This window comes from Mus musculus, chromosome 9 (assembly GCF_000001635.26).
Source record: "Mus musculus strain C57BL/6J chromosome 9, GRCm38.p6 C57BL/6J".
Lineage (NCBI taxonomy): Eukaryota > Metazoa > Chordata > Mammalia > Rodentia > Muridae > Mus > Mus musculus.
In genome coordinates, this window is record NC_000075.6 from 104,924,672 (window position 1) to 104,950,413 (window position 25,742).

The 25,742-nt window shown below is 42.9% G+C and overlaps 1 protein-coding gene across 3 annotated transcripts in view; it reads left to right on the forward strand.

The window, feature by feature from the left end:
• The window catches only part of Cpne4 (copine IV), a 467,844-nt gene that overhangs the window by 357,971 nt on the left and 84,131 nt on the right, over positions 1-25,742 (forward strand). For all 3 annotated transcript variants that reach the window (NM_001357439.2, NM_028719.3, NM_001378996.1), the window contains exon 7: positions 1,079-1,168. In NM_001357439.2, coding sequence (NP_001344368.1) covers positions 1,079-1,168 — 90 coding nt within the window. The remainder of the gene's footprint in view (positions 1-1,078; positions 1,169-25,742) is intronic.

Genomic DNA, 25,742 nt, shown 5'->3' on the forward strand with positions numbered 1-25,742 from the left:
TTTTTGCTATATTATTGGTTAACTTAACTTTATAATCTGAAGAATTACCAGGTTATATCTTTCTAAACATTCTAATTGAGATAGTGTTTGGCTAATGTAAAGTTGAGTATTCTTCATCTAGAAAATTCCCAGACTCTCCATCTGATATAACTCATAGACTTCCAAAGCTCTCAACACACACTCACACACAAACACACACACTCACACACAAACACATACACACATATATCTGTGTATATACACACAGATATGTGTGTGTGTGCATGTATATGTGTGTGATGTGTGTACATATGTACACACATATAATACATTTATATAGTAAACAAAAACTTTCTCTATGTATATTCATGCCATACATACATATATACATACATACATACATACATACATATGTGTATATCATGTATTTTGCTCATTTACCACTAATTACCCTCTCTCAGCCCTCTTTCACTTTCACTGGATGCCCAGCAAGCTCACCTCCTACTTTGATGTCTTCTTGTGTGCTTGTGTGAGCTGTTGTGTTTAAGTAGGACTGCTCACATGAGTGTGCTTGTGAGGTTGTTTACTGGAGCATGGACAACTGACCAGGATCCACACCACAAGCCTAATAGACTCCCCTGGCCCCAGCAATCACTAACTGCTCACAGCCCCTCAGCTAGAGGTGGTGATGTTTTCAGCAGTACCTTTCCACCCATCCCAGATACCTTTCCTCTGCTGACTCCAAGGGAAAGGAATTCATACGGTAAGACGAATGGTCCTTCAGGACCGGGGAATCCTTTATCAGTGGCCAGAGGCAGCCTTGCCTCAACCCCAGGTCTTTAGATATAGAAGAGGTTATTCTGTCCTTATTCATGAAACAACATCGAAGCCAGAGAACACAGCGGTTCTGCCCATAATGACCTACTTCAGGGCCACTCTTAAAATACCCACTGTCCTCAAGTTTGCATCAAGCCACCTGTCCCAGATGCGTGTCCTTTTCATAAACAGCACAGTGGCTTCTCGAGTCATTTTCCTGTTGGAGTATGAAAATGTCAAGCCTTTCCTCTTCAAATCACTATTCATCTCTTTCTCTTCCCAGGTTGTGATGAATAACTTAAGCCCAGCCTGGAAGTCATTCAAAGTATCGGTAAACTCTCTATGCAGTGGAGATCCAGACCGCAGGCTGAAGGTTAGATCCTATCTGAGAGATGTGAATTTGAAAATGTATTGCACTGCACTCGCTTCTTCTCTCCCATGAACCAGGGCATGCAGAATTTTCTGTGCCACTCTCCCAAACCTCTCACCTTTTAGCATCTTAATGGAAGAAAGTGAGGCTATTTCTTCTTCCAGAGCTATCAACACACATACAATAGCCCTAAAGTAATCCTAATGTATTATGTCAAAAGACAGTGACTGGGGTGTTTCAGAAACAAAATGTGGCAATAACTTCAGAGTATAATTGAAAGTTTCTGGAAAGAAAATATTTCTGCATCAAGTATCTATTGTTATATAATGTATTACTCTACACACACACGCACACACACATACACGCACACACACACACACACACACACACGTGTGGTAGTTTGAGGTAGTAAATGTGTTTAGCTTATAACTCTGTGCATGGGCAAACAGGGTGGTTCATAGACAATCTAGGTGATTCTTAGGTATTCTTGGTCTCTGTGAGGCACTCATGGTCTGCTGCCCATGAATGGGTTGACTTCTAGGGGTTGGTAGGCAGTGCATGTGTGTGTGTGTGTGTGTGGGGTGTCTTAGTCCTTGTCATCAGACACATTAGCTTAAATTTTTATGTCTAATAGCTGTAGGTTTCAAGAGTGCAAAACAGAAGCTTCAGGGCCTCTGAGTGCAAGCTGAAGAACCCATTTACTTTCTCCATAACCTAGAAGCCAAAGTGTGCCTACTCCAGATTCAAACACAATGTATTCTACCTCTCCATGGGAGGAAATGAAAAGTATTAGGACCAATCTTTTTAATCTGCCACAAATTCCTTGAGCATTATGGAAATATAGAAGTTGGAGGGGCTGGGTTTCATGTACTGGGAGAATCGGGAATCATGAGATGGAGACAACAGACTGAATACCAGAAGTCTCTTCCGGGAGACACTTGCTGTGGTCATTGGATTGCTCTGCCCTTGATCTTGGAGTCTTGAGAAGTTTCATTCCTAATACCATGGAGTCAGCTCTATGGATTCAGGATGACTAACTCACTGCACACAAACTATCCATAAACCCAAAGTCCAGTTAATTAACACGATTATCAAGCAGATTCAGGGTCCCATCAGCTTTTCCCGGGCCTTGTACTGTGAGTAAACCAGAAGGAAGACAGAAGTCAGAAGGTGAATTGAGCCCGAGGGCATAGGAGGGATGCTGGGTAACTCAGATCCTCATTGGCTTCAGATTCCAAAGGGCAACAGCATCCTGTCCACATGAAGATAAAAGGAGTGGTCCACTCACCACTCGGAATTAACATGCATGGTTGCCTCTCAGGGGAGCCATTATCAGAAAGTTGCAAGACGGGCATTGTCTTAGTGACTGACTGGTGCTAATGACATGTCCAATTTCTATCTCTACCTCTTATGAAAAACAAAGTTATTTGGGGACAACCTCTGGAAACTCTTATTCATGCTGAGGGGGGTGGGGGAAGGATGGGATTTCTGATTGGATTTCTTGGTAGAAACTCCTTTTCAAGGTGCCAGAGAGCTGCAGCTTCCGGTATGGGTGGCGATTACCAATTCTACTTTGAGCAGTGCTCACCTGTCCCAGAAAGATAACTCTTTTCCTTGGGCCACGAATAAAATATCACCTCGTTTGGCATTTTGTCACTGGGAGCCATTGAGTGGGTAAAAGAAAGGTTTAGTAAAGATGAATGAATAAAAGTATAAATAAGGATCCCTCCGTGGGATTTCGAGATCTCTGTGGTCTCTGTAGGAACAAGAGCATGTATGAAATGATAGAGTCATAAGATATAGTCAGATGGAAAAGAGGAAGAGACAGAACTAAGGAATGGTGGAGGAAAGAAGAAAAGAAGCAAGGGTAAACATAGAAGGGAGGACCAGTTTCTTAGCATCTTCACAGCTGATCTATTGGTACTGTACTATAGAGAGTAGTTAGTGTTTCTCTCTCTAACTCTCTCTCTCTCTCTCTCTCTCTCTCTCCCTCTCTCTCTCTCTCCCCTTCCCTCTCTCTTTCCCCTCCTTCACTCCTTCCCTGTCTCTCTCATCAATTTGATAAACCAAAATATATTTAGACATTGAAAAATGATCCCTAGAGGGTAAAGTCATTTTTAACTTAATTAAAAGAAAATATTTCTGCATCAAGTATCTATTGTTATATAATGTATTACTCTACACACACACACACACACACACACACACACACACACACACACACACACACACACACACACACGTGTGGTAGTTTGAGGTAGTAAATGTGTTTAGCTTATAACTCTGTGCATGGGCAAACAGGGTGGTTCATAGACAATCTAGGTGATTCTTAGGTATTCTTGGTCTCTGTGAGGCACTCATGGTCTGCTGCCCATGAATGGGTTGACTTCTAGGGGTTGGTAGGCAGTGCATGTGTGTGTGTGGGGGGGGGGGTGTCTTAGTCCTTGTCATCAGTCCTTGCTGGTACAGTCCAGTATTCTCACACTCCTGACATTTCCACAGTGCCTAAAAGACTTGTTGAAATAGGAATGGTTGAGCTTCACCTGCAACCCCAAGTTTCAGATTCAGGGGATACAGAATAGGCATAAGAATCTGCATTTTTGTCAAGCTTCCCAATGGGAGTCATGCTCCTGTTCCAGTGACCATGCTTTTTGAGATTAAGCGTCGGCAGCTTTCACTAGTTTCCACTCTACCCTTCTCCGCTCCTCTTTACTGGCTTCCTCCCTGCCACCCTCTCTCTGTGCAGTGCTCAGACCCAGGCTGCACACCCTGCACATGCAGGAGAAATGACAGTCAGCTCTCTGCTTTGGAGGCTATCCTTATTCTTCTGCCTTTCCTTGAGCACACTGCTTGCTTCTGAGTCTCTTCAATCTCCTCCCCCTTGCAGAACGCCTTCCTGGTGGCGCTAACATTCATGGGGTGCTTCCTAGCCTTATTTACCAATACTTTCTTAGCCCTTGTAGTGGGCAGTGAGTGTGGGCGCATGCGTCTGAGTATATGCATATGTGTATTGTTCTTTGGGTGATGTCAACCTTCAAAAAACAAAACAAGGTCTCTCTGGGGACCAACCCCAAATCCTCAAAGCGCTTTGCAGAATGCGCTGTCTCATCAGTTCACAAGCTTCCTGCAGATGTCTCTGTCTTCCCGGCTGACGCTGCTTCTCCACACAGTCAGCATCTGTTCCCTGTGCATCCAGACATCTACCACATCCAGGCCCTGCCTGGAGTTCCTGCAGTAACGGCTTCTGGCCTTAACCTGTGCCAGGAAAGCTGCTCTAATAGGGAGGTTGGCAGGCTAGGCCTAGCCCCATTGTGAAGAGGCTTCCCTACCTCCCACTGCCGAGGGGGCCCTGCAGTGGCACTCAGCCGCTCACTGTAACGTTGGCTCTTCTGAAAGGTGGGATGGGTTCTTATGCGGCCTTTTATTTATATTCTTTGGTTCTTTTGCTTCGAGAGCAGCCATGAAATTCTAGTATGGCTTCTCCAAATACTGCAGTGCCAAGCTGCCAGACCAGAGCTCTAATCATATGGGTGTCATCTTCCCAACCAACAATATTGAAAACTGGAATGTCCTAAACCATCTATCAGGCTAGATTTTAAATCCTAACTTGATAATGAAGGCTTTCGTTCCAAAGCATCCTTTCAGTGTCTTTCTTAGTGACGCAGCATCTACGTGAACATCAACGTTAAGTAGCTAGCAGCTTCTCCATTTGTTTGTTTTCCTCTCCATGATAAAAGTCAAAACAGTGACTGGATGACACTTTTGAAATTGATTTATGTATTCAATATGAAAGTATTTAAGTACACAGGCAGTTTAAAGAGTGCTGAGACCTTCTCCCCTCCCCCTCCCCCTCTCCCACCCCCATACCATCCCACAGCTTCGGAAATCATTACTCATGGCCAGCTTCCTGTCATCACGCCCTGATGTTCCCTGTCACTCACACCGCTGGGCCATCTTGAACCGAGGTGAGCAGGCAGAAGGCCCACAATGCTCTCAGGTGCCCCTCCCCCAAGTTTCTCTGAGTCCTTTTAAAAGAATAGATGTCTTGAATCAGATCAAATACTTATGTTTTTGCTACATCATAAGATGATGATGTTCTAAAGGCCTGTGGTAAGCTACTATAGAAAGCCATAAAGGGGCAGGGTAAAGCCTGAGGCCAAGCAATAGTATGCCATGGTGTTATTTAGCAACCACATTTCCTGATGTGAAAATACTCCAGGATGTACCACCAAAGGATGAAGGACCTTCCAGTAAACACAACCAGAAAACTCTCTCATGCCCAAGACTGTTACCTGGAAGCATTTAATGCCATTAGATACCTTGCCACCTGCGCATATCTGCCTCTCTGCTAGTGATTTGCTAACCTCTGAAACAGTTGGATTTTCTGTTCTATGTGTGTGTGTGTGTGTGTGTGTGCGTATGTGTGTGTGTGTGTGTGTGTGTGTGTGTGTGTGTGTGTGTGTGTGTGCGCGCGTGTGTGCTGTATGTGCTCACATGTGTCAGGTGCACACACCCAAATAGATACTGAGGCAGAAGGAGGATGTGGGGTATCCTTCTCTATCACCTTGCACGTTGGGCCCCTGAGACAAAATCTCTCACTAAATCTGGAGCTAGGCTGAGAGCCAGCAAGTTCCACCTGTCCTTTCTCTGCCTCACCCACCCATACACAGCGCTGGGCCTGCAGGCACGGCGCTTGAGACCATACATGAGGGCCAGGGATTTGAACTCATGTCTGTGCAACAAGCACTCTTACCCACTGAGACATCTCATAGGTCCTGGTTATCTTGGTTTTACAGTAGGCTTTAAACCATGCCCAGGGTGAAAATGAGGCTCTTTTAATGAGTTAGTTGTTGCTCCCTCTTTGTATGTTTAGTCTTGTTTTGTGTGAGGTTTCTTTAAAGGAAAAAAAAAGCAGACTAGTGTGTCCTGAAGTGTTTTTCTACATTCTGTTTCCTATAAATGGGTCACTGGGGCCAAGTTCTGATTTTGAGCAACAATACCCCTGGTGTTATTAAGAATTCATGGGATTTTTTATGTGAATGTTTCAGTCTATTTCCACGATTATTAATCTTTTCACACACTCTATCATTATGTCTTTGAGCAAGGAGAACTCCTTTAAGTTGGCCCTTGAATTCTTCAAGCTCAAACTTCATAAGTGGGTACTTAAAGGTTTCCTTGCTTCCTAGACCAAAGCTTTGAGATCATCAATTTAAAAGTTCTATAATTTCTTTCTCCCTAGGACATAACTTTATGTGGATGTCAAGTTGTTGGCTATCTCTTGAACTCATTCCTCCTGTATTTATTTATTAGAAGATGAATCACCATGATGAGCATGTTTTTGACTTGAGCAAAATGCTTCATTTTCTGTCATTGAAACATTTAACAAGAAAAATGTCTACATGTAAGATATTTTATGAGGTCTGAAACCCTGAATCACTTAATGTTCCATTAAAGGAAAATAATCTCCAAAAACCCAATTCAATGAGATGTGATAGTCATCAGTTCTTTTGATTTGATCAACACACTGATCCGAAACAAGTCATGAATTTTAGAGACAGTGTGCTTCTCAGAAGAGAGTCTTCCAGATTTGGGGGGGTGGTCTTAGAGAAGGAGAGGGTTGGGTAGCACCATTGGCAAGCATTTATTGACATCATAATGTGCTTAGTACTGAGAGGAGAGGCCACACCAGAGCAGGCTTGACAAATACCACCTGCTCACACTGAGAACTTTGAACCACCTATACTAAAGGGACAGATCCTCTCTTTTTTCAATATATTAGTTACACAGATGATTTGGAGACTCCCCTCTATAAAGTGCATGTGAATTCCTTCAAGTAAGTGTTGATGAAAGCTAGCTGCTTTGAGAGTGGCAAGCAAGGGGCCCAGGCTGTTATTCTAAGGTGGGCACAGAGAAAACATAGTCAGGTAATCAGCGGTAACAGAAAGCAGGGAGCAGTGTCCTAAAACTAAAGAAGTCAGACCCATGAGAGTGAGAAAGGAAGCCCAGATACCCATCAAAAGTGACCATCAAACAATAATGTTGCCCACACCTGCTTTGTTCATCTGTCACCTCCTCCTTTTTGGCTGCCATGCTGATTGACTTAATAAAACAGCCACAGTTACAAGTTGCCATCTGACACTCCCAAAGTTGGGACTTGTGAACGATCCCTAAAGTGCTCTCTTAAGTCAAAATCCTAGCTCATTGAGGCTGGAGTCTTCCTTTTTAAACTCATAAATAGTACTAGACACAACCATTTGCTTAGCCTGCATTAAGAGACACCATATCCTTCTTACTGCCAACTTGTTTCAGGTTCCGCCCTTCAGCAGTTCATTATTTTTCTGCCATCTTAACACAAAGCTAAGTGCACATGTCTCTGTGTGTTCTTTCCACTCTATAAAATCATTTGCATTTGTTCTTTCACTAGTCCAACTATCTGCATCTTCCCCTTCTAACTGTGGCCAGGCTGTCTTGAGTTGAAATTGTATTTTCTCCCTAAGTTCCACTATTCCTCTTTGGACTCTCTGAGTCAAAATGACATGCAATTGCCTAATGAGTTGAGTTGGGACTTCCCTCCAGTATGTTTTTAGTTTGCTTTGGACCTTTGCTTTTTATCCCCAGTCCCTGTAAACCCATTTCATTACCTTTAACCTATCTCCATCCTTTAAATATTCTTGCATTACTTACTGTTGATTTCCTCTAATAAATCTGTATTTTACTGCCTGAGAAGGATGATACTACATTGCAATTTAAATCCCTCCAAAGCTTAGTCCTTAATAGTGACCCCCATTCAGTTCCATAAAACCCCAAATTTATAGCATGGGGATTGATCAACATTTTCTGGGGTTTTGGTGCATGCAAACCACAGGCAACTTGACTTGAAGAGACCATTAATGTAATCAGAATTACTGACAATGGTAATTAAGAGCCTGGCATTATTAGACAGTTTAATGCAACCTTACTTCTCTTTCTATTGCTGTATAGCTATGAAGGGGATGTCCATGGTCTTATTATATTTTCTTGAAATCTGTTGAAATTCAAGTGCTTCCCTCACAGCCTTGGGGACTCAGGGCTGTTGGTCTTGTGCCTGTCAATCATTCACTCTGCCAAAATGTTCAGAAGTTTACAGGAGGCTTCAAGTCTCATCCAAGTCTCTCTTGATTCAATTGTCTGTGTCTCTGGAATTCTTAACTCCACATGAGTAAATGGTGCCCCTGATACATGATTCTCCCTGAGAATCTGTAATCAATACCACAGTGTGGAAAGCAGTGTTCAATAATGCAGGAATCGGGCAGGCTTGTGAACTGATGGGGACATGGCCTCCTCGTTTTAATATTTCTTCCTTTTCATTAATATTGTCCTCCTTCACAAATGAGGATCAGAGATTCCGCTTTGTAGAAAATAATCTAAGATTCGCAGCTTAAATAAGCAAAATCTTACCTTAAACCAGAGCTTCTCATGCCTTTTTGTCTCTGCTAAACAACAGATAATATGTACTGAGTGCGTGCCAGGCTCCAGGAACTGTGCTGGGTAGGCCCTTGGCTTAAGTTTTCTCACTGAACTCTGCAATTACCTTAGCTTAAACAATCCAGCAGGGGGCTAGAGAGATGGCTCAGTGGGGAAAGTGCTTGCTGTGTAGACATAAGGGCCTGAATTGGGGTCCCTAGAATCCAGGTAAAGGGCAGGCACAACTGTATATGTCTATAACCCCAGCACTGGAGGATGACACAGAAGAGAGGATCTCTCAGCCCATTGGCCAGTTAGTCTAGGTGAACCAGTACTGAGCTTCAGGCTCAGAGAGAGACCTTGTCTCAAAACTCAAGTGAGAGAGAAATTCAAGAAGACACTGGCGTCTTCTGCCAACATACACACGTGCGCACATATAAAAGAAAATCTAAAAGGCAAACACATAGTATAGCAAAGAACCTCCATGTATCAAGTTTATTTCTTGCTTATAAGGCAAGTACAGATAAAAAAATTCAAAACAATGTCTGTTTCTTCATGATTCAAGAACCCAGGTTCCCTCTGGGTGTGGTGGCACAAACCTTTAATCTAATGACTGGGAAGGTAGATCTCTGAGTTTGAAGCCACCCTGATCTACATAGCTAGTTCTAGACTAGCCAAGACTACATAACCAGACCCTGGAGAGAACTCTTGGGAGTGGTACTGAGGTTCCTCATACCTATGGCTCACACCCTAATTTACTTCCAGGAAACAGAAAAAGAAAGCTTTGCGCCTGAAACCAGTTACTGGAACTCAGTAACAGCTCAGTCACACGGAGCAGCCAGGCAGACTGAGCAATATAGTCTAGTTAGATGCGTATAAAGAAAAAGAAAGAGATTTGTGTAACTGGTTGTTTGACTTCCCTTAGGGTTTCATTGCTGTGAAGAGATACCATAGCCTAGGCAACTCTTATAAAGAACAACATTGAATTAGGGTTGGTTTACAGGTTCAGAGGTTCAGTCCATTATCATCATGGTGAGAAGCATGACAGCATCCAGGCAAGCATGGTGCTGGAGAAGGAGCTGAGAAATCTACATCTTATTCCAAAGGGAACCAGGAGAAGACTGGCTTCCAGACAGCTGGGGTGTGGCATGTCTCCAAACCTATACCCTCAGTGACATACTTTCTCCAACAAGGTCACACCTACTCCAACAAGGCTATACCTCCTAATAGTGCCACTCCTTGGGCCAAGCATATCCAAACTACCACATTCCACTCCCTGGTCCCCATAGGCTTATTCTAACTCATGAGTCTATGGGGGTCATACCTAGCCATAGCATAATACAAAATATATTTAGTCCAGCTTCCAAAGTCCCATAGTCTATAACAGTCTCAACAATGTTCAAAGTTCAAAGTCCCTTCTGAGATTCATCCGATGACCTAAATGTAATCCCCTAACTTTCATATGGAGAAATGTTCTTTATTGCCCACTGTGTAGATGAGAAGTCTGGGACTCAGAAAAAGAAAATAGTATTCTAACACCTAGATCCACAACGTTTTTAAGTGGCATGAACAAAATCAAGTCGATCTGACTTTTGAGCTGAATTTCACAACAGTATGGTACAATAAAATGTTGTGAAGGGGAAGATAGGTAAGCTGTAGGAAGTGTGCATCAGACCCAAAGGCTCCATAGAACACTTATGTCATGCAGATGTTCCAAGTTCACTCGTGTTAATTGGAAGAAGATGACTTTACCTAAGCCTGCAAGTTCCGAGGAGCAGTTGACTGAACAGACACATGTGGTCAGACCAGTTACCCCCCAGCCATTTCTTCTCTTTCAGCACCTTCCTATTTTGCTTGTCCTGTGTTAATAACCCATTCCTCTTTCCCCAAACATCATCCTTTCATCCACAGAGCAGGAAATTGCCCTTCTTCCTGCCCCAGGCCCCTGCTGCCAATGAGAGTCTTCTGCTGCATATTGTATTTAGTAATTCTACAAGGGGAAGGGGGGTGATGACTCCTACAAATGGGGTCAGCAGTGGGTGCTGCTTACTTCAATAATGAAGTGATGCTCCTATCACTGAGAATCAGAGGGGTCAGAGGAGGAGAGAGGGAGAAGGAAAGACAGAGGGAAAGAGAGAGAGAGAGACAGAGAGACTATCTTCCCAAAGCAAGACCTGTTTTGTCTAGGAATCCAGCAAATTGGGTTTACATAAAGCTTAAGCTATGGAACTGGTATTTAATGGTCATAAAGTTTTAGTGAGGAAGACAGATCATTTCTTGTGGTGAGCAATGATAATGGTTATACCACAATGTAATCATACTTAATGCTGCAGAGCTATGTGCTTCAAAACAATTTGATAGTAAATGTAGTATGATAAATCTTTTACCACAATAAATAAGTAATCTTCCAGTTAACTTGAGTGAACTTGAAGCATCTACCCAGCATCAGTTTTCTATGGGGCCTTTGGCTCCTACCCCTACTTCCTACAGCTTACCTATTCTTGCTCTGTCAGTCATCTAGCAGCTCCCTAAAGATTCCTTCGGACACTGGAGTTCTTCAGTTTCATAAATCCTCTGCCCAGTCATTATGAATGAAGAGTATGGTGGAGGCAGCACTGATACCCCACTCTTCTTCTCTCCACAAATCATCCCTTCTAACATCTATTGAGTAGACCCACCCACCCCCTGTCTCTGTGTGATATCCCTGAAGCTAATGGAAGCCCTCTTCAGGCTGTTGTATTAAGAAACTACAAAGGGAGAAGGGTGAGATCAGCCCCAGATACTGCTCCTATACTAAGATAATGACGCAGAAATCCAACTATTTTATTGGCAAAATTGCCCAGGGCTATGGCATGTCTTTAACTGTCTGCCAAGAATAACCTGCCAGGACTTGACTGGTTCAAACAGTGGTTTTGAAGAAATCACTTCAGTTGTGAACTAAGAGCCCTGAGCGAGCACTCGTCATGTCTCTGGTGAGATCTCGATGATAAGAGATGAGAGGCCTCTTGTCCTTCTGAGTACCTTGTCTCCCAATTACAGACTGCATCCACTGTTCTGTTTCCTCATATTTATCCTACTTACAGCCAATTCTACGCAGAAAAGCGGTAGGTGCCCAGTTTGGGGGATGAAATCAGAGGAACGACGGGAAGCTGAATGATGATAAGAAACACTGTTGTGATTTGAATCTAAAAAGCCCTCCATGGACTCTTGTGTGGGTGGCTCAGTTCCCCACGTGTAGTGCTAATTTAAAGGCTCTGGCGTCTTTAGGTGTGGAGTTGGGGCTTACCTGGTGGAAGCGGATCACTAGCATTTGAAGGTTCCACCCAGCTCTGGTTCCAGAGTTTCCCAGTCACCAGGTAAGGAGTCTCTCCCATGCACTCACTCCATCATTTACTAACTCTGCAGTACCTTTTGAGCTGTGATCCACTGAAGCCCTCTGATACCAGGAGCCAAGGCAAGCCTTCCTGCTCTCAAGCTGCTTCTGCCAGATGTTTTCTCATAGTGATGAGGAAAGTAGCTAATAGAGAAAGGAAGAGAGTGGGGATTCTGGGAATCCCTTAATACAGCTGTCATAGGTTGATTCTATTTGTAGTACAATAGGACAATTCTAGTTGTAGTATGGCAATCTGTTACTGGTAAGGCTGATGCTGTGTGCCAGCCACTTTCGTGGCTCATTCTTGAGTTTATTTGTTAGTTGGTTTGTTTGCGTGCTAATCTAAGCCTTTCATGTTCTCATCTATTGTACAATTTTGTTAACACTGCAACTGAAAACATTGCCTCCAAAGATTTCAATGTTTATTACTGCTCAGTTGGAAGTGCTTTTAACCTGACCTTGTTGATAGGAGGCATTTGCCGCTGAGTCAGGTCTGTGGGGTGTGCATGCAGCTCCACTCTCACAACTTAAGCATTCACTAACAATGTGGTTTGGGGGTGGGGGTGGGGGACATCACAGTTTATGGCTATTCTGTAAGGTTTTCTCCAGAAAAATATTTTCAATAGAATCTACAAACAAAACAGGAAGAAAGTTATCTCTGAGGAATAACATCAGCTTTGATGAAGAGAGTCCTTGCGACTGGGGGAAGGATCCTCATTCCACTGCTTAGCAGAGCAATCCCAGAGGCCTCCTCGGGAGCTGGGGGAGATAGTAAAAATAGCTCCGCTCATAAGTGCAGTGTTCCTGAGATCTCACATGCCTGCAACATCCTTGGTCTTCAAAGCAGGGCCGAGGAAGGTCAAGGCTATGGCAGGTATGTGAGCATGAAACAGATTCCTTAAACTGAACATTAAGGAAGAAAACAGGAAAGTTCTCACTAACCTCTTAGGAAATTATTTGCCCCCTGAGAATTACCGTCTTTTGGGATCTCAAACTCTAGAAAGGAACAATAAATGTTTCCTGACTCTCCCAATAAAGAGAGGAAACAGTGCCGTGACCAGCCACACCTGGGCCTCATGCAGCTGGAGATAAAAGAGTAAGAGAAGAGAGATGCCTCCTCATGCTGTCTACAGAGGCTTCTCGTGTTTGGGATTCCCAGCAAGCAACTGGTCTAGACTCGAGCTTCTTCAATGAAAGGAGTCTGGCTTTGTCCAAATACTTGACAGGATCTGGAAGAATTGACTCAGAATAAGGAAATATGTAATTCCAGAGGCCATAATTCTAATTTATAAGAAATTATTAAAATGTTAATAAATTGACTAGACCAAAAAAATATATATATCCCTCACATTCCATATAGAGATGGGCCTTCCCTTGTATCTGAACATTAGTAACTAGAGCCCAGTTGACCCAACCTCAAGGGCTCTCTTTATAAAATCTGGTGTTCTTCCTCAGAGATAACTCTCCTGGTGCCTTATTTGAAGGTTCTGTTAAAGGTGCATTCCAGAGAGAAATGCCCAGCATAACCTTAGATTGTGGCTCCCCTCCTCCTCAGTAAACCACATTCCTACTTAGTGCTTATGCTGTGTGGGGAGCAGCTGCACGCCTGTCCTGCAGACCTGACTCGGAAGCAAATGTCTCTCAGCTCTCGAGTCAGCTCCATCTCTGAAGATCTTCCTGCCAACAAGGTCAGATTAAAAATCTTTCCCACTGTGAAGAAGTAAACATTGAAGTCTTTCAAGGCAACTTTTCCAGACCTCTGATTTGGACAATGAATGACACTTCTCACAATATAATGCTGATACAGTAAGAAAGCAGTATTTGCATTGGACTTCAAAGTGATTATGTTTACTGTGTTGTATCCAGCTCATTAATTACAGAGAAAAGCAAGGAGATGATAAACCTGAGCATTTTCAGGAATTCAGTTTACACATCTTTCCCTCGAAACGTGACTAGAGCTAAGATTTCTTTTTTCTTTAATCCTGCCTCTTTTTAAATGACTTTTTTTTGACAATTCCATATATGCATCCTTATTACTGTCACCTCCCACCCACTTATCTCTCTCCCACCTCAGCCATCCTCCCTCCTCCCTCCAAGTTCCTTTCCCACAGTCTCTTCTTTTGGCCTGTTGATTTTAGTCAGGACCATTTGTGTGACAATAGGTTTAGAATAGTCCACTGGGGCCTCCTCGGCTCCTTCCTTAGTGAGTACAACACCTCCCCTAGCCATCAATACCCAGTAGTTCAGCAGAGAGTAGTAGGGTCCATGAGCCTCTCCCAATCCCCAATTGTCTGTTGAGAAGCACAGTCATGTACAGGCCCAGTGCAGGCAACTATAGCTGCTGTGAGATTGTATTTGCAACAGCTGTGTCATGCCCCGTTGACAGCCTTTTCCAGCCTACCTCTCTATCATCTGTCACTTACATTCTTTCTGTTCCCTCTTCTGTGTTGCTCCCTGACTCTTAATGGCTGTGGTATAAATGTTGTTTAGAGCTACTAACTCCTGCTTAGCTATCCATTATTCTCAGCACCTTGAGCAGCCATGAGTCTCTCTGCCTTCACCACCACTCACAAAGCACTTCTCTGATTAGGACTCAGAGTAGCACTTATCTAAGAGTATAACAAAAAATATTTAAAGGGAGTTTGGGACCATGTCAATTTAGCTGAATATCAATAGTAAACTCACACACTCCCCAAACCCATACCAAAGCCTCCTCGGCAGTGAGTTTTTAACTGAGGATAGAGTACCAACCATGAAGTCCTCCTTATGGAGCGAGCCTAAAATCCAGTGTAAGAATGATTAGTTATCACCAAACTCACTGTACCACCGTTGTCTCTGTTACACATCTTGTGTGGCATGTCGGCATTGTGGTTCATAAAGATCACAGCTGGATAAGACCACTGATTCTGTTTCTTTCCTAGCGGCAGGGATAATATCTTTAAATGTTATGAAAGCCAGCCAGTAGGAGAAAACTTCTAGGCCAGTTACAGCTCAACTTCTCTGTATTTTGCAACTAAAGTATGTGGTGTCTTCAGCAATAGTAAGGTTTTACTATTTGTCCTGACCTTTTAAAATCTCCCAGGGGAATAAAATACTCCTTAATCTTGTAATCGTGTGTGTGTGTGTGTGTGTGTGTGTGTGTGTGTGTGTGTGTGTGTGTGTATTGACTCTAATGTTGGACCTGGGACACTTGCTGTGACCTATAGTAAGTCTAAATTCAACATGCAAACACTTCTCATTGAGTCTCGGGGGATATCCCCCACTGAAATATGCTATTACCATATTCTTTCCAACGAGTTTCTTCATTAACAGATGTTATTTCCCACCACCAGCCCCAGGTTACAGGGAGGAAGGAGGCAAAGGGGAAGCATGCCTTCAGGACTGAGGGCTTACAGAGTGAGTCCCACAAAGAAGAAAGTTTTCTTGACCAGAACTGACTCTCTGAGCTCAGCTTTGGAGGATACAGAGACTAAATTCTCAGAAAAGAAGGGAGGATGGAGGCTGCTTTGTGGATTTTTCCAAATGTCAGGTCCCTTTCGTTTCAGTGCCGCATCTTGTACTTGGCTCCCTTTGAACAGTTTCTGAAATGACATAAACCAAGTCTAGAGCTAAGAATGATAAATCCTGGCTTACCCTTAAGCCATGAGGTGTTCAGTGGAATAAATCAGGAGAGGGGGCGGGGTGGGTGAGACAAACAGGATTCAATTAAAAGTCTTGAAGAGAGTGAGAGCCATCCTGGAGAACCTGGGCCTTAAAGCTTTTCTACAACCTACTCCTTCCTCTCTCACCCCTCCCTTCTCTCTCCCTTAGCAGTTAAGCCTGCACCCAGCATGCCTGATTGCACTGACATTTAAAACACATTATGGCAGACATCCCATGGAAGAATAAAATCACTAAATGGACTTGTCAGGAGGCATTCTGTCCAGCTCATCTCCCCTGCGGACCAGCTGGCCTGATTCATTGGCTCTCTTACAACCTCCTCAACTCTGCTACTTCCAATCACGAAATCAACTCTTGAAGGCCCATGATATACCAGAGTACAACGGACTTTCGGATGGTTGAGGTCAGCATGGAATCCCAAACAATGCTGCCAATTTCCAGCAGCATCAGAGTCACCTGGAGAGCTTGTTAAAACAGGAATTCCTGGGTTTCTGGCACAGCAGGGATTGGAGCCTGAGAATGTACATGGCTAATAGGTTCCCGGGTGCCACTGATGCTGCTGGCCATCCACATTTAGAGAATTAATAATAATGGAGAAAGGAGCCACTGCCATAATATTATATTGTCTTCAAGCCTTGCAATTCTTTATATCTGCATTTATTACTGTTTTTCCCCCCAAATCAGGACTTCGTTCCAGTAGCTCACATGATATCCTTCCACCAGCAGGCACTGACACAAGCATTTGAACACTAGGAGGAGGCTCTGTAGTTTTCTGTCATCTGGGGGCTCCAGCCTCCCCATAACCCATATTTTGGTCTGGACAATTGCGTGTCCAGACATTTACTAACATCTTACTTGCACAGTAAGTAGGTAGATAACTTACTGTGTAAAGTAAGATGTGCAATAAGTATCTGCTCGGTGGTCGAGGCTCCCATCCGGTCAAGCCAGCTGCTCCCAGTGTAGGCTGAGATCCTGGAACTAAAAGTGCACATTTAATCTTTTGCACTTTGGGGGACTTTAAGGGTGAAAAATTCATTTCAACCCATCTTGAATTCGGTCCAATTGAAAGGTAAAGACATAACTCAAAAACATGGCAATCAAAATGTCACTTTGGTGCTGATAATCCTGGTCCCTGATGCCCAGATAGGAAAGTCTCCTAGGAGACTTTGGGATCTGATGAACAATAGTGTCAGGCACTGCGATGCATATTTGTGGAATCCTAGCACTTTAGAGCTGGAAGCAGGATGATGAGGTATTCAAAACCATTCTTGTCTACATAAGACCTTGCCTTGAAGATAACATCAAGTGAGAGAAGCCATAGCTACTTTTAGGATGGGAAGACAAGGGTTTTAGAAATGCCAGATCCCCCCCGCTGTGTACATGGGCATCCAGTAGCCTGAGAAGCATAAGTCAACCTTGGATATATGTTACAACCACCTGGGGAGCATAAGAAAAACATGGGTTCCCTGGCCTCCACCTCAGAACAACTAAGTAAAATTCTCTGGGAAAAGATGGCAGAAATTCTTAGATGTAGCCAGAGTAATCTAGCAAGGTGAAGGTCCACTGCTTAAGTGAATAGACTGGGACATTTTGATCCCTTTTTCTGATTTATTTTCACAGCTGAGGATTGAGCCCAGGGCTTCAAGCATGCACTCAGGAGATGAGCTCACACCATTTTTAGCTTTGGTAGCTAGAGTCCCACTGTGTTGTAGAGAGTGGGATCAAAATTAGTCCTGCTTCAGCCTCTTGAGTAGCCAGGACAACATGCCACCATGTTCCCGCCACGTCTGGCTTTTGTGTTGGGAGCCTTTTCTGAAAAATCAGCGAGGAAAGCAACCACCTAGACTAACGCACCATTGCCCAGAAAGCCTTCTAAGACTCTTCCAGTCAACGAGTCATCAAATTCTGCTGCCATGTAAGTGGCAAAGTAGCTGGCAAGAGCACTGAGGGTTTGCATAGGAGGCTTCAGGGGTTTTCTGGGACAATACCGTGTGTAGGATTCTGTGTCTCAAAGGCCTGGGGCTTTGTAATGAAAAGGCTGGAGGTTATATTATTTTAATATGTTGCCAGGGACTCCAAGAACAGTGAGGAGATTACAAAGTTAGTAAGTTAGGTACAGCCTGTGTTTCAGCTTAAGAATTTTAGGTTTTTATCCCAGGCAATGAGAAGCAGCAGTTCTGTGAGGAAAGGTGATGAGATGGTGTTTGAGCTCTTAGCTGGAACTTGGAGGGAGAAAGGATAAAGTTGAGATGGGCAATCCAGTTCATGGCAATGGAAGATGATCAGAACTCGGCCCCAAATTGTATGCTGGATATAGGGAGAAGGAAAGGAGAAACTAGAATGAGACTCTGATTCTTGGTTCACTCACATGTGTGGAGAAGGGACCATACTATAATATGAGACACTGGAAGAACAGGTTTGGGCTGGGAAAGGTAAGTTTTGATTCATAGTTGCTGAGTTTAAGGTGTTTCTGAGACTTTCAGTAGACAGCCCAGAATTTCCCTTACATAAGTGCAGGAAGCCACAAAGTCCTGAACAAACCAGGATAACTGTTTAACATGGCAATTGGCTTAATGAATTTGACTCTCAGAAAAGAGATCTAAGTTGGGGCACACATGTAAGACTCAGTAAACATGCATGTATATAGTCATATATATGCATATATATATATATGACTATAAGAAAACACATCAAAATGTATTTCTCAGTGGCAAAATTGCAAAAAAATAGTTTCTTTTTAATTTTCTACCTTCAAATGTGTTACATTTGCAGTGAGGAAAAGGAAAACACTCGTTTAAAATCCCCACACGTTTTTAATATACATGCCAATGTGTTATATTTACTTAGACCTTTTTAGTTCCTATTTAAAAATTCAAAATTGAATTGACTATTTTTAAAGTCCCCAGTGGGTTTTTCTGATGATGAGCAAGTGTGGCCTATTTTTGTAGAGTGACATTATGCAAAGTTTTCCAGTTTGCCCTAATCTCCACTTAAATTCAGTGTCTGTAGAGGCCCAAAGTAACTTGCCAATAAAGTGACCACTTGATATGGATGCAAACAGCAAAGGCTGTCAGCCTCCAAAGCTTTGTTAGTTTCTAAAAATGAGTTCGTCTTCTAACACACTTCAGTCTTATTCATTCCCAGTGATCAATAATCTAGGGAGCTGGCTCAGCCATCAAGAGTGCTTGTTGCTCTTGCAGAGGACCAGAGTGTGGTTCCCAGCACCCATGTCCGGTGTCCCACACATGTGCATATAAACACACACACATGCACGCATGCACACCCATGCACACACACACACACACACACACACACACACACACACACATTCACGCACGCACATGGAATAAAGCTTTTCAATCTGTTTGAGACTATACCACAGCACTTATTTCTGAAGCTTGTGGTCATTACTGTCATTGACTATTCTTTAAGACAAATACGTCAGGAATGATAACATAAGTCTTCAGCTGAAGTGAGAGATGGAAACTAATGTACAGTGGCTCTGATATGGAAAGTCTTGGATTCTTTAGATGACTTAGGGATAGGAACCTTAAGGCATCCCAACCATTTTATTATCCCAGCAACAAAAACTGTGAGATCTAGCAAAGAGAACTGGCTTGCTATGTGCCACGAGGCTCATTAGAAGTCAAAACAAGACCTTAATATGGATTTATAGATGAAATGTGCTCTTGCTGTGTAGCAGAAATGATTTGGGTACTTTCCCTTAATCCATACCACAAGCCTTCAAGGTTAGCAAAGAAAGAAGCTGGAGCCCAGAGAACTGAGTAAACTCCTTTAAAAATCACAGATCTCTCAAAGTCAGAACCTGAAGCCCAGGTCTGGTTGAATCCCAAGTTCATTTTACATTTACTAAAGTGCCCCAAGACTCTGTGATCCTTCTCTTCAAACACACTACCTTCCTAAGGGTGAGAGAACAGGTTAAACCTCTGTCCTTAAGTGAAAGGGGGAAGTGTCACATTTATTTATCAGCTGTGCTCAGTGTTTAAAGGATGAGGGAAGAGGATAAATGCCAACAACCTGACTATAATTTAATAGGAAGGTGAAGGGCCCTTAAAGGCGAACAACCAGGAAACAGGAACCTCGAGGGCTGTCCTAAGCTTGTCCTAAAAGCCAAGGACTCTGTAGATATGGGGGAGACATTATGTAAGGAAGGGCAGAGAGGAGAGGGCACCTTGAACATTCTTTCTTTTTCTTCTAAGTCTGAGATCAAAGAGGAAGAAACAGTTTTCTTCCTATACTTGTATTGTACTAACTGTACTGCGTTCCAAGACCTCCCAGGGTTTTCCCATTTTACAGATGCAAAACAGAAAGATAGATTCAATTATTTGTACAGGATATCATGAATGATTTTCAAAAGGTGGGAGGAGACTACAAGGAAAGGAGCTATTAATTAATTGCATGATTAATTAATTAATTACATATCTCTACTCTTATGGGACTAGTTTGTGAATTTTATCCAATAGGAGAATTTTTATGATGTACAAAATTAGCACAAGCGAAAGCACTAATAATTAATATTTTCTTCCTTTTCCACAACCACATTACACATACCCTAGGCTGGCCCTCATGATTCCTGTGTCCTACCATTCATATCTTTGCATAATCTCATGCTTTTAAATGTGGACGGGACCTGTTGCTTTCAGCTATCAATAGCTGTGACGATAATGATATGCCATCCTGTGGTTCTGTCATATTCTATGGCAAAGATGAAGGTGTAGCTGGGATACCACATCCGTCCATTTTGATGTAATAAAAGAGCTGATTATGGGAAGCCCTTTCAAAGAGGGTTCAGGGAGTCCCAGATGTCAGAGACTATAAGCCTCTCTGTTGCTGGCTTCTAGAAAACCAGGTACAATGAAACTAATTCTGCCTACAGTCCCAGAGAGGCTAAAACTCAACACTTTCCTAGTTAAGCATCTAGGTGAAGTCAGGCCAATCCCTCCATTCTGCCCTGAACAAGACCCCAGATGATGAAAGCAATGAGTGGACTCTGAGATACAAAATTGTGAGATAACAAATGAGTATTCTTTTGCTGCAAGCCGTTATCCAACACTATAGTTAATGTTACATTTACAGTTAATGTTAAATGGTTGCTTGTTGCCTTTGATTAAGGAAGGTCAAGTTCAAAATAGGAGGTTCTACATTCTGGCACAGTTGCCTCTAAGTTGGTCATTGGCCTCAAGACCTTACATATTCTAGGCAAGTGTTCCACCATGGAGTGGCATTCCCAGGCCCATTCTATTTTATTTTATATTTTATTTTATTTTACTTTATTTATTTTGTGTTTTATTCTTGAGATTGAATATTTCTGAGTTGTCCAGGCTATCCTTGAATTCACTCTATAGGCCAAGTATGTCTTTTTTTTTCTTTATTTTCTTTATTTACATTTCAAATGTTATCCCCTTTCCTAGTTTCCCCTCCGAAAATCCCCTATCCCCTCCCCCTCCCCCTCCCCCTCCCCCTCCCCCTCCCCCTCCCCCTCTCCCTCCTCCCCAACCCTCCCACTTCCATTCCTGGTCCTGGCATTCCCCTATACTGGGGCCTAGAGCCTTCACAGGACCAAGGGCTCTTGAACATGAACTCCATCTGCTTCAGCATCCCAAGTATCTGGGATGCCATGTCTCTGCCACCACACTCAGCTTGTATTTGTTATTTTCTAATGTAAGAATTTGATGGCCTACAGGACGTAGAATGAGCCACCCAGACCTGTGAGGCTTGGTGTTTGTTCAGCTTGAGAATAAATAGAAATTTCCCTTAGGTCTCTCAGATAGACATGAAAGGGAAAGGGCTTGACCCCCACCCTGGACCTGCAAATCAAGTCAGCTCTATCTTTTCTTTCTTTATAATCAACTGGCCATGCAGTATATCAGGACATGAAATTATCCTCAACTCACTTCCCTTCCCACCTAGTGACAGCCATCACGGGGAAAAACTTTCCATAAGTATCAGCTGTAGACATCCACACCTCCACATAGATGCTGTTCCAATGCAGGTGTATTTGAGGGCATCTCTTCAGTGGTGGCAGTAGATTCTAGATGTAGGTGTTACACATGAAAAGGAGTCCATATAAGAACCTCCTCTCAGGGCTGGGGAGGTATCAGAGGAGAGAGTCCCAACAGTCAAATAGTCCCATATAACCTGGAAGAATTGTTTTATATGGATTTTCTTTTACTCTATGCAGTACAGTGTGCCGAAAGCTGCTGCCTTTTACAAATCAACTTTCCACCTGGATACAGCTACCCTAGCTCATTTCCCATATGGCTCCATGTTTCCAGACTTGCAAATCCATCTCCAATCAGACCCAGTAATGTGGTCAAGGAGGAAAATGCTTGGGTTTCTTGTGTGCAGGACTAGCTGCTATATGGCTGCCATGAGAGGGACTTCGGAATTGTCTTCCGGTTCTGGCACCTCCACAGGCAACTGGGGCAGCACGTAGTGGCACATACCTTGAGCTTTATTTTATACTTTTATCAGACGGGGACAACAGTGTCTACCCTTGTTTCCTGCAGCTGAGTCATGCTTAATTCTGCCCATCTTAAATTGCCTGCTGTATTCTGAGACTGTTGATAATATGCTCGAAAGAATGACGATCAAAGATCAAATCCAGAGTACCACTTCCATCTCAATTTCAAGTATTTAAAGCATTTGTTCAAAGCCAGTCAGATGGCTCAGCAGGTAAAGGTCCTTTGAACTCTCTCAAGGCCATTGAATGTGTGAGCATTTATTCAGTCCTATATGAAGCACCACTGAAGACCTCCTCTCTGTGAAGCAGTACCCTTGTTTTGGGTTTACAAAGTTGATTGACTCTATATCAAGACAGCTTAAGTGTTGTGGGGGAAATGTGATGTCCATGTAGAAGCAGATGTGTGATGTTTAAACTCAGAAATACCAAGGGAAAAAAATCCAGGGGAATGAGACAAGGAGGATGTGGTCAGAACTGAATCTGTGATTGTTATTCGGTTCCTCAAACTTGTAGAATATGGCAGAGAAATGGCTGTGGTGCTGTTGTTATTGGAACAAGAGATGATGAGCCCCTGAAGTCCAGTGACATTGAAGATAAGAAAGGAAGGGAATATATTTGGAAGTCTATCTGGATAGTAGACGCCCACCACCACCACCACAGGGAAACGTGATCCCCTTGATACCTAATAGGGTAGTTGGAGGGTGGGTTGGGTGGGGAGTAGGGAATCAAAAGACCCCTCTAATTTCTGCCTTGAAAAATGTCATCTCTGCATGCTAAGATATATTATCATCATTTTTTGTTTGTTTATTTACTCTGAGAACCATGAACATCAAACAGCTACTAGCAATAACAGTCCAGATTGAGACCCAAGCCACCCTGTCTATACAGTGCAGGACTTCCCACTACAAACCTAGCCTTCTCTCCAGGATCTTCAGAACCATCTGACTGTGACACTGTCCTTAGATCCAAAAATATCTCCTCTGGAACACTTCACAGTACAAGAGATCAGTGGGGACATCAAAGATTGGGAGATAGGGAGAAGGCAAAGGATGGAGTCTGACACAGCTCTCCTCCCTCTCACCATCCCCTCTGCCTTCTATGTTGCTCTTCTCTGTCATGAGGGGATGCACAGTTCATGAGCTCGTTGATCACCTATAGAAGCCTAAACACTCACATCAGCTGCCAGCAGTCACATTAGCTTGGACTACTTACAACATCTCCATAAATTGAGATGTATCCGGCATGCCCCATTAAGAAAGGCTTACGAGATGATATTTAGGACACTTGAATTCTTGACTGGCAGTGTTTCTCAGGACCTGTCCTTCACTGCAGGTGCCATTTACAGTGTGGATTGTACTACCTGGTCAAAGCAATGCCTTGACAGTGTGTATATAGGAGCTACTTTGTTCCTCATTGTTCCCTCTGAATCTGTGCAACATGTTAAGGCACCTGTGTGAATGGTATAGAAAGCTCTCCTCCCCTACCTTCTCTATGAGACTGTGTCTTCTGTATCTGGGGACCAATAGCTTGGAGAACACAAAAGCACCACCTGATAACTACATTTCTCCTTTAAGTGTGACGGTTTCCAAGGTAGCAAAGATGCTAAATGGCAGCCCTCTCTCTACCCTGATACACCTATGTACATGATTTTCCTTAATGTATCTATTTATATTAGCTCTAAGATACAAAAATGAATTTTAGAGAGTAGTAATAGCTTCTATTGAGGTGAAAACCTGGTGTTGCAGCCTTTGGCTGCCTTTTACAGGACTCTCTTTCTGAACTTGACCTATGCTATTCATAGGAACCTGGAGAGATGGGAGAGATTTTACAATGAAGGTTCCTCAGGACAGAATTGGACCTTGTGAGCCTTTTCTGCTATGGTAATTTCCCTATTTTAGTAGTGTAGATATATTTCACTGAAAGTTATCACAAAAAGCAAATTCTATTTTCCTGTCGATTCATTTTACAATAAGAAAAATATTAATGTGAAATGTGAAAACCCACTTTGGCCTGACTCCTGATGCTTGGGGCACTGTCTATTTTTTAAATAAAAATAAAAAACCTTCCTACTCTGGACTGATATGAAAGTGAAGATTTCCTGTTTGTTTCCTTCACTGTTTGCCACCTGACCTCAGACATTGTGTCCTATGTATGCCACAAATCAGATTTGAAAGACTTCCTGCCCACAGTAACCCTGGCATCAGAAACTGGATGCCCTGTAGCTGTTGAAAAGAAATGCCTTTCCTGGCATTTCAATCAGTATGCAAGTTCTGCTCACAACTCTGGATCTCTTCTCTGAGAGTCCTGTGCTTAAACTAAACAAACTAAGATTGTGAGGTCCTGCCCCTACCCACTTCCCTGTGACATTATTTTAGTCAGTGATAGAGACTAAAAAGCACTTTGGATTTGTCTAAGGAAGCTATCATTTTCAAAATACCTTCTCAGCAGCCAGAATTTCATAGGACAACTAAGCAGGTACTACAACATTGAGACTTCAAAGAATGAAAACCGGGCTCCCTGTTGATTTTATTAAGGCAATATACTTGACATTTTGGGTGCTTCTTAAATCTTGGTGACTAGTTAAGATATGTCTCTATGTCTCCATCCAGAAAAAAAAATGAAAATATATTAAAAGAAGACCTGCCTCAGGGAGGCATAAGAATTAACAGAAAAAATGAAACTGTAGGTGACCAGGAAGAATGTGCTGATATTTGTCTTAGACATTGTGATAGATCATTTAACAAGATTCGTTGTGGCCAGACACCAAATAAGCTACAGCATAAGCGAGTTGTCTGACAGTAGGGATGCCTGAAGTAACCAAACCACTACTGGTACCAGGTTTGGGGGAGGTGCAGGGATGCTAACTCTAGAAAATAAAAAGCTATTCTAAAACATTAGCAGCCAAAAGGTCTTCTGCGTTGCAGGTTTCAGTACTTAGTTCTGAAACCTAGTCTCTTTTAGTCTAGGGTTATGTCCGCTTGGACAACGCAGGGGGATAGTGGCCATAGCACAGATATAATCTAACTCATCCTTGGTCCGTCCATTACAGAGATCGTCTCTCCAGAATGACTTTGTTCTTGTTTCCCTTTTCCTTCTTGAGCCACTCATGGTTTGGGGCATCCACAGTTTCTCCTTGCAATCAGTTTCCAGCCTGGTTCAACAGAGGCATTTTTTTGTTAGTGTGACGTAAATCTCTTCTTTCTCATCTGAGAACCAGTTTTTATTGACTTCAGTTGAATTAACTAAATCTGAAAAGGCTGCATGCCGTGTCTTTGCTTCTACTCATTACTGGCAAGACCCCACAATAACTCTGGGTTGTCCCCAGCCTTCCTTTACACTTCCATGATTACACGTTATTGTATTCCTGTTCCTTTCCTTGGATATCCACACTACCCTTAGACCTTCTTGCTCTCCTAAGCCCAGAAGATGACACTGATGCTGGGATCTTTCATTTCTAGCCCAGACACTCTCTGCTCCCAGATGCACAAATGTGGTTTATATCTCACCTGTGAGCACAGAAAGTGACCGAAGCTGAGAAGAATGGACAGTGGTTAATTACATGAACTGGCATTTCTCAAGGTGCAATTCTTTCTCTAACAAGCAGCACTGGTATTACC